The sequence below is a fragment of the Macaca nemestrina genome, chromosome 9 (genome assembly GCF_043159975.1).
Source record: "Macaca nemestrina isolate mMacNem1 chromosome 9, mMacNem.hap1, whole genome shotgun sequence".
Taxonomy (NCBI): domain Eukaryota; kingdom Metazoa; phylum Chordata; class Mammalia; order Primates; family Cercopithecidae; genus Macaca; species Macaca nemestrina.
Genome location: NC_092133.1, coordinates 130,637,504 through 130,651,030, shown reverse-complemented (window position 1 = coordinate 130,651,030; position 13,527 = coordinate 130,637,504). Strand labels below are relative to the sequence as shown.

Sequence of the window (13,527 nt, the reverse complement as noted above, 5' to 3'; positions counted from 1 at the left end):
TGAAGTGGGAGGATCACCTAAGCCTGGAAGGTCGGGGCCGCAGTGAGCCATGATCTTGCCACTGCACTGGAGCCTGGGTGACAGAGTGAGACCCTGTCTCAAAAAAAAAAAAAATTATAACCCAGCATTTCATGTCCAGAAATCGATCACACTGATGGAGGACTGGGTGAGTCAACTCTAGCATATTGAGTGGCATACGAGACATACTGAGAAGAGTGAGCAATGCTCCTCAAGTTCAAGCTTTCAAACACCCAGTTCAGCGAGAATCTCATCATCGCTCAGGGGAGAGAGCATGACACCCCTCGGCTGGAGATTTGAGAAGATAATACACAAGGTTGATTCAGCGTTTTTATTTGTAAGCCATAAGCAAATATGTAATTCTTGACTGTGATTCTTTTGCTTGGGAACGAAGCCAGGGGAAGCCACTGTAGGTTTGGTGCTAGGAGGCCCTGCAGGCAGTTGCTCACCTCAGAAGACGGTCTGCAAAGAGGTGAAAGTCAGGGCACTTTCATACACTGGAAGGAAAGGCATGTGTCTTCCAGGGCTGCTGGCCATTGCAGACCCCAGGCCGAGACCCTCTGAAGGGCCAGTTTGCATGGGAAAGATTGCTGGAACATGGGGATGCCAATGTGTGCTACAAGCTTCATCTTCTTGGCTGGCTTCACGACGGGATCAGATGTGGTGGCGATTGTAGAGATAGGATGGGTACAAGCTGTCATAGTGCCACTGGCGCCACTGCTCCACAGCCTCCCGGCTCCTCTCTTCCTGCTCTGGGGCGGAAAGACAAAGCCACCTGTTAGGACAGGGGGACTCTGACCTGCCACTGAGCCCAGCAGCCATTAGCCAAACCCCTGCCCTGTGGTGACCTGCACTGAGAGTGCTAGTGAGCCTGGTGAGAGAAGGCCAGGGCTGGTGGGCATCCAGAGCATGTGAGCTGGCAGGCCCCGTATATAGGTCAGGCCCAGATGGGCGAAGGTCACAGGCAGGTGGAGACCAGGGCTGGGCATCTCAGGCTCTTCTGCCTGCACAGCCAGTGTAGGAGAGCAGAGGCTTATGCAACCCTGTTTCAAAGATATAACAACCAAGACACAGGATGAAAAAGTAACAGCACAGTAGCAGGAATGGACTATTGGAAGGGCATGTAAGAAAAATAAGGGACTACAAAACATGCCTTGAAAACATGAAGGAAATCATTGTCGACTTGGAGGTTTTTCCTCCACACTGTTCTGAATTAATTTTCTTTTTCTTTCTTTCTTTCTTGTTTTGTTTTGTTTTGTTTTGAGACAGCGTCTCAGTCTGTCACCCAGGCTGGAGTGCAGTGGCATGATCATGACTCACCGCGGCCTCAACCTCCCAGGGCTCAGGCGATCCTCCCACTTCAGCCTCCTGTGCCACCACGCCTGGCTAATTTTTTAATTTTTTTGTAGAGATGGAATTTCACTGTGTTGTCCAGGCTGGTCTCCAACTCCTAGTCTCAAGCAACCCTCCTGCCTCAGCCTCCCAAAATGCTGGGAGTGGTTGGGTGGGGTGGCTCATGCCTGTAACCCCAGCACTTTGCAAGGCCGAGGCCGGCGGATAAGCTGAGGTCGGGAATTCGAGACTAACCTGGCCAACATGGTGAAACCCCGTCTCTACTAAAAAACACAAAAATTAGCCAGGTGTGGTGACACACACCTGTAATCCCAGCTACTCGGGAGGCTGAAGTATGAGAATCACTTGAACCTGGGAGGTGGAGGATGCAGTGAGCTGAGATCATGCCACTGCACTCCAACCTGGGTGACAGAGTGAAATCCTGTTTCAAAAAAAGAAAAAGAAAGAAAAAGAAGGAAGGGAAGGGAAGAGAAGAGGGAAGGAAGGATGGAAGGAAGGAAGGAAGGAAGGAGGGAAGTGAAGAAGGAAGGAAGGAAGGAAGTGAAGGAGTAAGGAAGGAAGGAAGGAGGGAGGAAGGAAGGAAGGCAGGAAGGAAGGAAGGAAGGAAGGAAGGAAGGAAGGAAGGAAGGAAGGAAGGAAGGAAGGAAGGAAGGAAGGAAGGAAGGAAGGAAGGAAGGAAAAGAAAGAAAAGAAAGAAAAAAGAATATGCCCAAAAGAATTGAAAACAGGGGCACAAACGGATGCTTGCACGTGAATGTTCGCAGCAGCACTACTCGCAATAGCCAAGAGATCGAAACAACCCGTGTCCATCAACAAAGAAATGAATAAACAAAATGTGTGTAAAATTTCACCATAAAAAGGAATGAAGTTCTGGCACATGCTACAACATGGACAAACCTTAAAAATATTCTGTTGGCCGGGCGCGGTGGCTCAAGCCTGTAATCCCAGCACTTTGGCAGGCCGAGACGGGCGGATCACGAGGTCAAGAGATCGAGACCATCCTGGCTAACACGGTGAAACCCCGTCTCTACTAAAAAAATACAAAAAACTAGCCGGGGGTGGTGGTGGGTGCCTGTAGTCCCAGCTACTCTGGAGGCTGAGGCAGAAGAAGGGCGTGAACCCGGGAGGCGGAGCTTGCAGTGAGCCGAGATCTGGCCACTGCACTCCAGCCTGGGTGACAGAGTGAGACTCTGTCTCAAAAAAAAAAAAAAAAATTCAGTTAAGTGAAATAAGCCCAGATGCAAACAGATGAATATTGTGATTCCACTTAGATGACATGTCTAGAATGGGCAAGTTTTTGTTTTTGTTTTTGTTTTGACTCTAGCTCTGTCGCCCAGGCTGGAGTGCAGTGGCAGGATCTCGGCTCACTGCAACCTCTGCCTCCTAGGTTCCAAGCGATTCTCCTGCCTCCACCTTGAGTAGCTGGGATTACAGACACATGCCACCATGCCCGGCTAATTTTTGTATTTTTAGTAGAGCCAGGGTTTCACCCTGATGGCCAGGCTGGTCTCGAACTCCTGACCTCAAGTGATCTACCTGCGTTGGCCTCCTAAAGTGCTGGGATTACAGGCATAAGCCACTGCACCTGGCCTAGATTGGGCAAATTTACAGAAACAGGAAAAAAAGAGAGAGAGAGAGAGAGAGAGAGAGAGAGAGAGAGAGAGAGGTTACCAGAGGCTGCCGGGAGGGAGGAATGGCAAGTTATTGCTTAATGGATGCAGAGTTTCTGTTTGAGGCCATGCAAAGGTTTGGAAATAGCAGTGATTGTTGCACGGTGAATGTACTAAATGCTGCTGAATCGTATGCTTAAAAATAGTTTATGCTCAGCGTGGTGGCTCACACCTGTAATCCCAGCACTTTGGGAGGCCAAGCTGGTAGGACCGCTTGAAGCCAGGAGTTTGAGACCAGCCTGAGCAGTGTAGCAAGACATTGTCTCTACAAAAAAATTAAAAAAAATTAGCCAGGTGTGATGGCGCATGCCTATAGTCCCAGCTACTTGGGAGGCTAAGGCTAATGTGAGAGGATCACTTGAGCCCAGGAGGTTGAGGCTGCAGTGAGCTATGATCACGCCACTGCAGTCCAACGTGGGCAGAAGAGCAAAACCCATCTAAAAAAGAAAGGAAGGAAGGGAGGGAGAGAAAGAGGGAGGAAGGAAGGAAGGGAAAGAAAGAGAGAGGAAAGAAAAGAGAGAGAGAGAGAGAAAGAAAGAGAAAGAAGAAAGGAAGGAAAGAAAGAAGAAAGAAAGAAAAGAAAGAAAAGAAAAGAAAAGAAAGAAAGAAAGAAAGAAAGAAAGAAAGAAAGAAAGAAAGAAAGGAAAGAAAGAAAGAGAAAGAGTTTAAATGGCAAGTTTTTATGTTATGTGTGTTTTACCCCATTTTTAAAATGCATTTGTCAAAGATGTTGGAAGGATGGGAAGTCCTAACAGAAGATGATGTCAAGAATTAAAGAACCAAGATGCCTTTCTCACCTCTGTTTCCTCAAACGTGGACCTCGCCAAGAAGCCCAGGAACCTGATTTTGGTACTATAGAAAGTGAAACTGGCATCCTCTGTGGCAATGACCAACAGGACCGCCTGGTGGCGTCAGGGTATGAGGAATGAGAACGTTGCTTTGGTCCTTAGCACCCGTGAGAGCCGCGTGCTCAGGCCTAGTCTCACCTTGGCCCAGTTGGGTGCAGGGCCCAGTGACCAGGGCATGTTGAGGCACCACAGCTGCCAGGAGTGTTTCCTTCCTATGTGGGCACAGAGCTGGTGCTCCCCTTGGTGCTGAAAATCCCATTAGGTACTTGATAGCCCAGGGGATGCCTGGAGCTCACAGAGCCAGGCCCAGGCCAGAGCTTTGTGTGTTCATCTTCAGCTCTTTTGGACATTTCTCAAGCCCAGTAGACCAGCTACTCTTTGCCAACCCTGAGAGTGCGGTTTTGACGTGGAAGTTGATTCAGCATCCCTTTTGTTGTTGTTTTTGTTTCTGAGACAAGTTCTCATTCTATTGCCCAAGCAGAGGTGCAGTGGTGCAATCATAGCTCACGGCAGCCTCCTGGGTTCCAGTGATTCTTCAGCCTCAGCCTCCCAAGTTGCTGGGACTATACGCATGCACCACCATGCCCGGCTAATTTTTAACAGAGACAGGGTCTCGTTATGTTGCCAGGGCTAAACACCTTGGCCTCCCAAAGTCCTGGGACTACAGGCTTGAGACGTGGTACCTGGTGGGCATCCTTTTATGAAGTTAAGTACTTTGGGGAGATGTCGAATATCCAACTGCTATCAGTAACCCTTAGGTGACTCGGGAGCGGGCTCAGGGGCTCACGCCTATAATCTCAGCACTGTGGGAGGCCAAGGCGGGCGGATCACCTCAAGTCGGGAGTTCAAGATCAGCCTGGCCAACATGGTGAAACCCCGTCTCTACTAAAAATACAAAAATTAGCAGGGCGTGGTGGCCTGTAATCCCAGCTACCCAGGAGGCTGAGTCAGGAGAATCACTTGAACCTGGGAGGTGGAGGTTGCAGTGAGCTGAGACCGCACCACTGCACTCCACCCTGGGCGACAGAGTGAGATTCCGTCAAAAAGAAAAAGAAAAAAAAAGAGTAGGTAACTTGGTTAGATAAGACAGCTAGCTGAAACCAGGGTCCTGACTGACAGGTATGTCAGGGGCCTCAGGGGAGGGCTTAGAAGTCAGACACCTTGAGCCCCAGGGATGGTTTCAGGCAAGCAAGACCCTGTGCAACATTGTGAGCCAAAGGCAAGGGAGAGGAAACAAGATTGATATGATTTCCACCTTTTCCAAAACTCATCCTCAGGAGGCCAGGCCTGCTCCACCTTGTGACCCCTGCCTTGATGGAGCTCTGGGGAGACCCCCTGAGGGCTAGTCTGCTTTATTTTTCTCACTCACTCCATCCAGGGGCCAATTCGTGGATCAAAGAAGCTCTCCAAGACCTCTGTGCATTTGGTCATCCTTGATTTACAAGAACAGGAGCTTTGCTGGCAAATAAGCCTTGGGGTTCTAATGCTAGGGCTATCTACTGCCTACGTCTCCTTGGGTATTCACGTATCCTTTCTAAGCCTCAGTTTTTTATTTTTGATGTGAGTTTTTTGTTTGTTTGTTTGTTTGTTTGTTTGTTTTTGAGACAGGGTCTTGCTGTGTTGCCCAGGCTGGAGTGCAATGGCATGATCATAGTTACTCTAACCTTGAACTCCCCAGGATCAAGCGATCCTCTCTCAACCACCCAAGTAGCTGGGACTACAGGCAGATGCCAGCAGCCCAGCTAATTTTCTCATTTTTGGTAAGATGGTGTCTCTCTATGTTGCTCAGGCTGGTCTCGAACTCCTGGGTTAAAGCCATCCTCCTGCCTCAGCCTCCAGAGTAGCTGGGCCTACAGGCACATGCCGCCATGCCCAGCTTATGTTTTTTAATTGAATTTTTTTTTTTCTTTTGTGGAGACAGGGCCTCGCTTAGTTGCCCAAGCTGATCTTGAACTCCTGGCTTCAAGTGATGCTCCCACTTTAGCCTCCCAAAGTGCTGGGATTACAGGTGTGAGCCACGGTGCCCAGCCTGAGCCTCAGTTTTTGAAACCATGAGCTGGAAATTATAAGACCTGTCTCAGAGGCAGATTGTGAGGATTAGGTGGCCCCTTACAGTGCCCGGCAGAGCAAGGGCTCCAGGACAACAGCTTCTGGAACTGCATTCCCCAAAGGCCTGTGTTTTCTCCATCGGTGTGGGCAAGACCTAGGGCCTCCTGTCTCCCCCTCCTGTAAGAGGACCTGCAGGCGCCCAACCCTGCATCCCGAATTCATCACGAAAGGGAAAACAGTGAATGTTTTTCCATCTCCATGCTAGAGTTTTGGACCTAAAACATTTAAAACTGCTCAAAATAGAATACTATTTTAATAGTATGAGTCCAAATCACACTGAAGGAATTTTGAAGGCCACATTCTCAACTTTTAAATGCTTCTCCCCCAGCTGCCCACCAAGATAAACACATCTCTAGCAGAAGCGTGTGCTTCCAAGCTGTCACAGCCTGAAGTTTTCCCAGTACGTTCCTAAGGAAGTTTGATTTGCCAGGATCCAAGCCCAACACCTGTTTGCAAGGCTCAGCCAGGTGCCACCTGCAGGGCAATGGGCACAGCCTGTAGCACTTGACCTGGGGTGATTTCCTTTTCACTAGGAGATGCCTTCCGAGGGTGCTGCCTCCCCAGTCCATCAGAGCCAACGGCCAGGAGAACTGAAAGAGCTGACTCTCTCCAACAAAGGCGACCTAAACTGGGGCCTCACGGCCAAGTTCACGTGCACCCAGGAAGTACCAGGTGATTTTCCTCAGGAGTATCACAATCGTGAAATTTGGAGAAAGACCAAACAAACAAATAAATAAATAAATAAATAAACAGGGCTAGGTGCAGTGGCCCACGCCTATAGTCCCAGCACTTTGGGAGACTGACATGGGCAGATTACTTGAGGTCAGGAGTTCGTGACCAGCCTGGCCAACATGGTAAATCCCTGTCTCTACCCAAAATACAAAAAATTAGCTGGGCGTAATGGTGCACACCTGTAATCCCAGCTACTCGGGAGGCTGAGACAGGAGAATCTCTTGAACTCGGAAGTGAAGTTTGTGGTGAGCTGAGATCATGCCACTGTACTCCAGCCTGGGCGACAGAACAAGACTCCGTGCCCCCCCCCCAAAAAAAAAAAAAAGGAAAAGAAATACACACACACATATTCTCTAGTATACTGGTCTGATCCCCATTAAATGGTCTTAAGGATGTTTGGTGTGGGTGACCCTTGAGGGTACTTCATAGACAGCAAAATTAAATTCCACCCCGTGGGAGGCTGTGGCTCAAAGGCAGGGCATCCTCTACCCGTGTCCCCAGCTGCACCATCCTCCACGGAGCCCTGGTGCAGCCAGCACTTTCTGAGAGCAGAGAGGAACCCTGTCTACTGAGGGGTTGAGGGCAGGAATGAAGTGTGCAGATTGCCTGGCCAAAGATACTGGTCTCTCTGGGCCCTTTTTTCTTTGAGACAGAGTCTGGCTCTGTTGCCCAGGCTGGAGTGCCGTGGTGTGATCTCGGCTTACTGCAACCTCCGCCTCCAAGTTTCAAGCAATTCGCCTGCCTCAGCCTCCCGAGTAGCTCAGACTACAGGTGTGCACCACCACGCCTGGCTAATTTTTTTGTATTTTTAGTAGAGACGGGGTTTCACCATGTTGGCCAGGGTAGTCTCAAACTCCTGACCTAGTGATCCGCCCGCCTCAGCCCCCGAAAACTCTTGGCCTCCCTGGGCCTTTCCTACTCTTTATTTTTTGCTAGTAAACAAAAGACCAAGGCTTAGTGAAGAGGATACAAATAGGAGAAGCATAAAGCCACAAGAAAACCATACAGAAATTTTCAGGGGATCTGATGTTTTTGGATGAGTTGGAGGCTGAAGATGGGCTGTAGATGTTGATGCTGGGGGTGGGGGTGAGAGGGTAGAAGGCAAGGTGTTTTCTGAGTTCAGTTTTCCTGGTTTGCTCTGCCAGGAAGTAAAGGGGCTGAGTACATTGAATAGGTCAATGAAGGTCTTGATTTTCCAGGATGGAGAAGGACCTGGAGCCAGGACATTGACGTGGATATAAGGCACCTGTGAGTGAGTTTGGAATCTGCCCAATATGATCCTACCAAGGAACTTAAGCCTAAGTTCTCGTGCTTAGACGGAGAACACAGACCGGCACGGTGATGCCCAAGTAGGAGGAGGGAGGGAAAGGAGTTTTATATCCACGCAGTCAGCAAACAGTTGCCCCATCCCCACAGTCCCCAGGCCAATGGGAATAAGGGTATTCTGTCCCCTTCCACACCTTCTCAAGTTCTGTGTAGCCATTTTTCTCCCTTCTTTTTTTTTTTTTTTTTTTTTTGAGATGAAGTTTCGTTCTTGTTGCCCAGGCTGGAGTGAAGTGGCGCAATCTTGGCTCACTGCAACCTCTGCCCCCGATTTCAAGTGATTCTCCTGCCTCAGTCTGTGGAGTAGCTGGGATTACAGGTGCGCGCCACCACGCCCAGCTAATTTTTGTATTTTTAGTAGAGATGGGGTTTCGCCATGTTGGCCAGGCTGGTCTCGAACTCCTGACCTCAGGTGATCCACCCGCCTCGGTCTCCCAAAGTGCTGGGATAACAGGCACGAGCCACTGCGCCTGGCCCTCCCTTTTTTTCAAGGCTCTCGTGGATATGAATTGAAAGTAGACCTTCCCTTTCCTCCCTCCTCCAATGAAAAGTTCAATACCAGCCTGGCCAACATGGAGAAACCGTGTCTTTACTAAATATACAAAAATTAGCTGGGGGCGTCTGTAATCTCAGCTACTCTGGAGGCTGAGGCAGGAGAATTGCTTGAACTTGGGAGGTGGAGGTTGCAGTGAGCTGAGATCGCACCACTGCATTCCAATCTGGGCAACAGAACAAGACTCCGTCTCAAAAACACACACACACGCACACACACACAGTTAGGTAGAAGAAGAGAAAACAAACCATGTGATTTCTCCCCAAAGCTCCACCTCCCTGAAGACACTGACTGAAGAGCTCTTACCATCATTTTGTTCCTCCACAAAGTTCTCAAATTCATTCCTTTGTTCCTCGTAATATTCTCTCCGCAGCTCGTCGGCCCGAAGCTTCTGCCTGTTTTCCGCTGTGAAAGGAAAAGAAGCAAGAGTTGCCCCCCAGGAATGAGGACATTTAGGGGCACACACTTAGGGAAACACAGCTCGTCTGAGAAGTCACATCTGGTTGAGGGGTGAGTGGTTTGTGGGAGATTGTGGTTGGAGACTTCCCTGAAATTATTTACTCCTGACATAGACTTTAAAATTTGAAGGTGATTGCCGGATCCAGCTGCCTCATTTGCAGGTGAGAAGACAGAGGCCCCAAAGAGTAAAATGGTTTAGCTCTGCTGATAAAGTTGGTGGTGTATCCAAGTATACCAGGCCACTAGGAAACCAGAAATCCCATGCTGAGAAATGAATTCCGTAAAGGAATAATCCAACTTCATCTCACAGCCATGCAACATTTTCAAACACTTATCACAGCCAGGATGTAGGCTAAGCACTGGAATTAAAAAGCCAAGTAACAAAGATTCCATCCCTCCAGCCAAGTATGGTGGCTCACGCCTATGAGCTTAGCTACTTGGGAGGCTAAAGCAGGAGGCTAAAGCAGGAGGGTTGCTGGAGGCCAGGAGTTCAAGGCCGCAGTGAGCTATGATTGCGCTGCTGCACTCCACCCTAGGCAACAGAGCGAGACCCTGCCTCAAAAAATAAATAAATAAAATCCTTCCCTCTGCTTAAGAGACCTATAGTTCACTAAGGAGAAAGATATAAGACAAGTTCTACCAAGCATTACAGCTGTTGGAATAAAAATTCCCGGTTGTCTGGAGGAAACGATGTAAAGGTCTCTCCTTTCAAGGTATTTCCCCCAACACGAGCTTCAACTGGAGAAACCCAAGAAGCCAGGGAGGCCACGTCCAGGGCAAGAAGAACCGGTCCCTCAGCACGCCTCACAGTCTCACAGTGGGATTCCCCTCACACCAAATGAGGGAGACGGAGGTACTGGTTTTTTGCCCCATCAACTCTGATGTGCAAGAGGAGGCTGGGGGATGATGAAGGAAGCAGAGAAAGGGGAAAGTCATGGTTCCCTATCCCCCAACCCACATTACAGAGGTGCTGGGAGAAGCAACGAAAAGTCTTTGCAAAATGATAATATTGGAAGCCATCTCAGGCCAGGCGCGGTGGCTCATGCCTGTAATCACAGCACTTTGACAGGCCAAGGCAGGCGGATCGCTTGAGGTCAGGAGTTCAAGGCCAGCCTGGCCAACATGGCGAAACCCCGTCTCTACTAAAAATACAAAAATTAGCCGGGTGTGGTGGCGGGCGCCTATAATCCCAGCTACTTGGGAGGCTGAGGCAGGAGAATTGCTTGAACCGGGAAAGTGGAGGTTGAGATCGTGCCACTGCACTCCAGCCTGGGCGACAGAGCAAGACTCTGTCTCAAAATAAATAAATAAGCAAACAGAAACCATCTCAAATCCTTCTTGGAAGTAAGACGCTTACGTTAATGAATTATATAAATACTAGTTATTTCTGTTACTTTTTTATTATTTAAGTTAACTCAGATTAAAAATCAAGTTAACTGTGAACTGGGCTTAGTGCAGATTCCAGACGTCTGGAATGTTTCTTCCCAAATGTCTGCCGTTACCTACTTAGTTGCAAGAAACTTGAGTCTGTCAGGAGGGGTTGGTTATCCCATCCATACCCATGCCCCACCTCTCACTCAGCATCCACACATTTCTCAGAGGAGATTCAGGCTCAGAGACATGCATGACCTAACAGAGGTCACACAGCAGGTTGGGGGAGAGCTAGGACACCAGGCTCCCACACGCCACTGCCAGCTCAGCTTCCCTCTTCCCACCCACTGTGGGTCCTGATGTTGCTCCAAGTGCCAGAAAGCCGTGGTGGGAGGTGCGGGGGCTTAGGGTTTAGGAAGCGGGTACTTAGTAAGTCACTGCCAATTCCTAAAGAAACATTCTCTGTCCCCTGTGTACTCAGGACAGGAAATAATATTCCCAAATGGCCTTTTCAGAGGTGCCACAAACTGGAGCTTTGAGGTTATGAATAGTAACAATTTAATCCTCAGGACAAGATAGTAATTTTATACTATGCATCATTCTGTGCATTGTGTACGTTCCTTTTCAAGAACATGCATTCATCACACTCTCTTTTCACCCTTTATCCCAGAGGCGTAGAGACGTCAGATGCCTGTCTCCTGGTTCCAAACTCAAGTTGATTGAAGTGTCTGTCACCTGCCCTTTATCCAACCTGAGGGATCGCTGGGCACTGCCCTCCTGCCATCCACAGGAGTTGACCGGGTGACAACAGATGCGTTCACACATCTGGGTGTTCACCAGGCTGTCCTGCACCTCCCACGACTAATAGACACACCGAGCTTCTGTCCCAGGTGAGGAGCTTCAGGTTAAATGGTGTACTCATTGTTTGGAGTTGGCTTAAGGGGACAGAAGAGGATGTGCGCGGTGGCTCATGCCTGTAATCTCAGCACTTTAGGAGGCCGAAGCAGGTGGGTCACCTGAGGTCAGGAGTTCTAGACCAAAATTAGCCAGGCATGGTGGCAAGCGCCTGTAATCCCAGCTACATGGGAGGCTGAGGCAGGAGTATTACCCGAACCTGGGAGGTGGAGGTTGCAATGAGCCAAGATCCTGCCATTGCACTCCGGCCTGGGTGACAGTGAGACTCCAGCTCAGAAAAAAAAAAAAAAAAAAGAGGACAGAAGCTATTTGCCTGGCCTAAAATCATGCATTTCTCCTGGAAGTCTGTCAGAAGATTGCTTTTTCAATTTTGATCAAGAACAGTCCAGCTTCCCTCCCAACCTTTCAGTGCTTCTTGACATTGACCAACTTTTAAATATCAAGTTGTATGAGGCCTGGAGGTTTTCCTAGCATTGTTATGCTTATCAGAATTTTTTTTTTTTTTAAGAAATTTCATCTCCAAGCATTTCTATCTCTGTTCTTCCCATCATTTGAAAACAGTCCTGTTGTTTTTACCAAGCAAATCACCTTGCTGAGTGCCCTGAATACAAAGAGTTCATTCACGCACGGGCACGAGGAGGAAAGACTTAAGCCAGAGACTTGGGCGGTAGGGTCTGAGCTCAGCGTCTTGGAAGAAGCAGATTCAGGAGGAGAAACTCAAATGCCCTCAGGGGTTGACAGGTCAAAGGCATGAGGACCCTGAAGCCGGGACTCCACAGGCCCTACAGCAGGCTGTGCAGACAGGCTCACCCCAGTGCACTGAAAATGAAAACTTAAAAAAAACTCTGCCGGTTGAACACAGCTCTTTCAGAGGCTTGTAAATAAGGAAATTAGGACCAGAGGGAGGAAGTAGCCAAGGCCACTTAGCAGCACAGCTGTCCCCAAACCCACATTTCTCAGCACCCAGTGTCCTGTGCCTTCCCGTTGTGTGAAGCTGTTGCTTTTACACGGAAGGTGTGCTGTGCCAGTACTCGCAAAGCCCACACTGATGTGTGGAGCTCCTCCAGACCGGAACATAGATTTCCCTCCCTACACCTTTCTGAAATAGAATGCATTTTATCCCTGTTAGGTGCATTTAAGGTAGTAATCTAACATAGCCAAGAAGCGGGACAAAAGGACCTGTCTCCAAGTATCTTTGCAGAGGTGGGGCCTCCTTACCCTGACAAAGTATTCAATCCAATGTACGACCTACAGTCAGGAAATAGGGTGTAATTTCTCATTCAGAGCTGCAGTCCCTTTGAAACCCAAGGACCTGGGGTGAGCCCTTGGTGTCTGGTTGCATCCTACCGCCTGGCTGACTGTGGGAGAGGAGGAGCCGGGACGTGCAAGCAGAGGTGGTGATGGGGGGGATCCCTCCAGCATCCTTACCATTGACCTCATCTCGGGACTTGGGGGACCGCTTGCCGCGCCTCTTGAGGAAATTCGAGGCATCTGATTCCTGCATGAAAATCTTCTGTTTTGCATCTGAAACCCAGGAGAGGCCTGTTACCAGCAGCATGGGGATGCCCTGGCTGCTGCTTCACTGGCTGCACCTGCCCTGCCCCGTGGGTGGCCCCTGCACTCACCTTCACTCGCCTCTTCTTTTGCCGCCTGTGTGGTGCCCACAGATGCACCGGTTCCCTCTCTCAGCACTGCAGGAAAAGGGCACAGAGTGAGGCTGCAGCATCAGAGGGGAGCCCGGACCCTGAGCTGAGCCCCCATCCTGCTTTCCAGGCTAAGCGTCCTGTCAGGCCCTGGCAGGGGGCCCGTGGTGTCTCACATACCAGCTGCAGAGCCAGTCTCCCCAGGAACCCACCAAGCAAGTTAGCTTGAGTTTTCTTTCTATTTTGTTTCTTTCTTTACTTTTTTTTTTTTTCTGTATTACATTGTGTTCTACACACACACACACAAACACATACACCCACACACACACACACCGCTTAACAATAAGCATACCCCTTTTTACCTGCATCTCCTGAGCAGCCTTACCTGTGCCTGGCAAGTCTCCCTTACCATGTAACTAACACCCTCTGCCTTGACCCTCCCGTACTCACTAGACAGGAGCACCACGGCGGAGAAGCAAGACAGCAGGAGGGCCTGTCTCCAAGTCATCTTTGCAGAGGTGGGGACTCCGTCC

General features: G+C 49.4%; 1 protein-coding gene across 1 annotated transcript; it reads right to left on the bottom strand.

Moving 5' to 3' along the window:
- Nucleotides 1–334: 334 nt before the first annotated feature.
- LOC105490621 (upper zone of growth plate and cartilage matrix associated) lies at nt 335–13,527 on the bottom strand. Its single transcript, XM_011756432.2, has 5 exons — nt 13,445–13,527; nt 12,977–13,042; nt 12,780–12,875; nt 8,913–9,011; nt 335–770 (listed from the first exon to the last, which is right to left on the bottom strand). Exons 1-5 carry the CDS (start codon nt 13,500–13,502, stop codon nt 673–675), a joined length of 417 nt encoding a protein of 138 aa, XP_011754734.2. The 5' UTR covers nt 13,503–13,527; the 3' UTR covers nt 335–672.

Bases quoted from the DNA above. Each gene is read 5' to 3' on its own strand.
- LOC105490621 (XM_011756432.2), bottom strand. From the start codon at position 13,502: ATGACTTGGAGACAGGCCCTCCTGCTGTCTTGCTTCTCCGCCGTGGTG. The intron at 9,012-12,779 runs GTAAGGATGCTG...TTCCTTTCACAG, and splicing joins GTCCCGAGATGAGGTCAATG to CGGAAAACAGGCAGAAGCTT. The intron at 771-8,912 runs GTAAGAGCTCTT...TTTCCGCCCCAG, and splicing joins TGTGGAGGAACAAAATGATG to AGCAGGAAGAGAGGAGCCGG.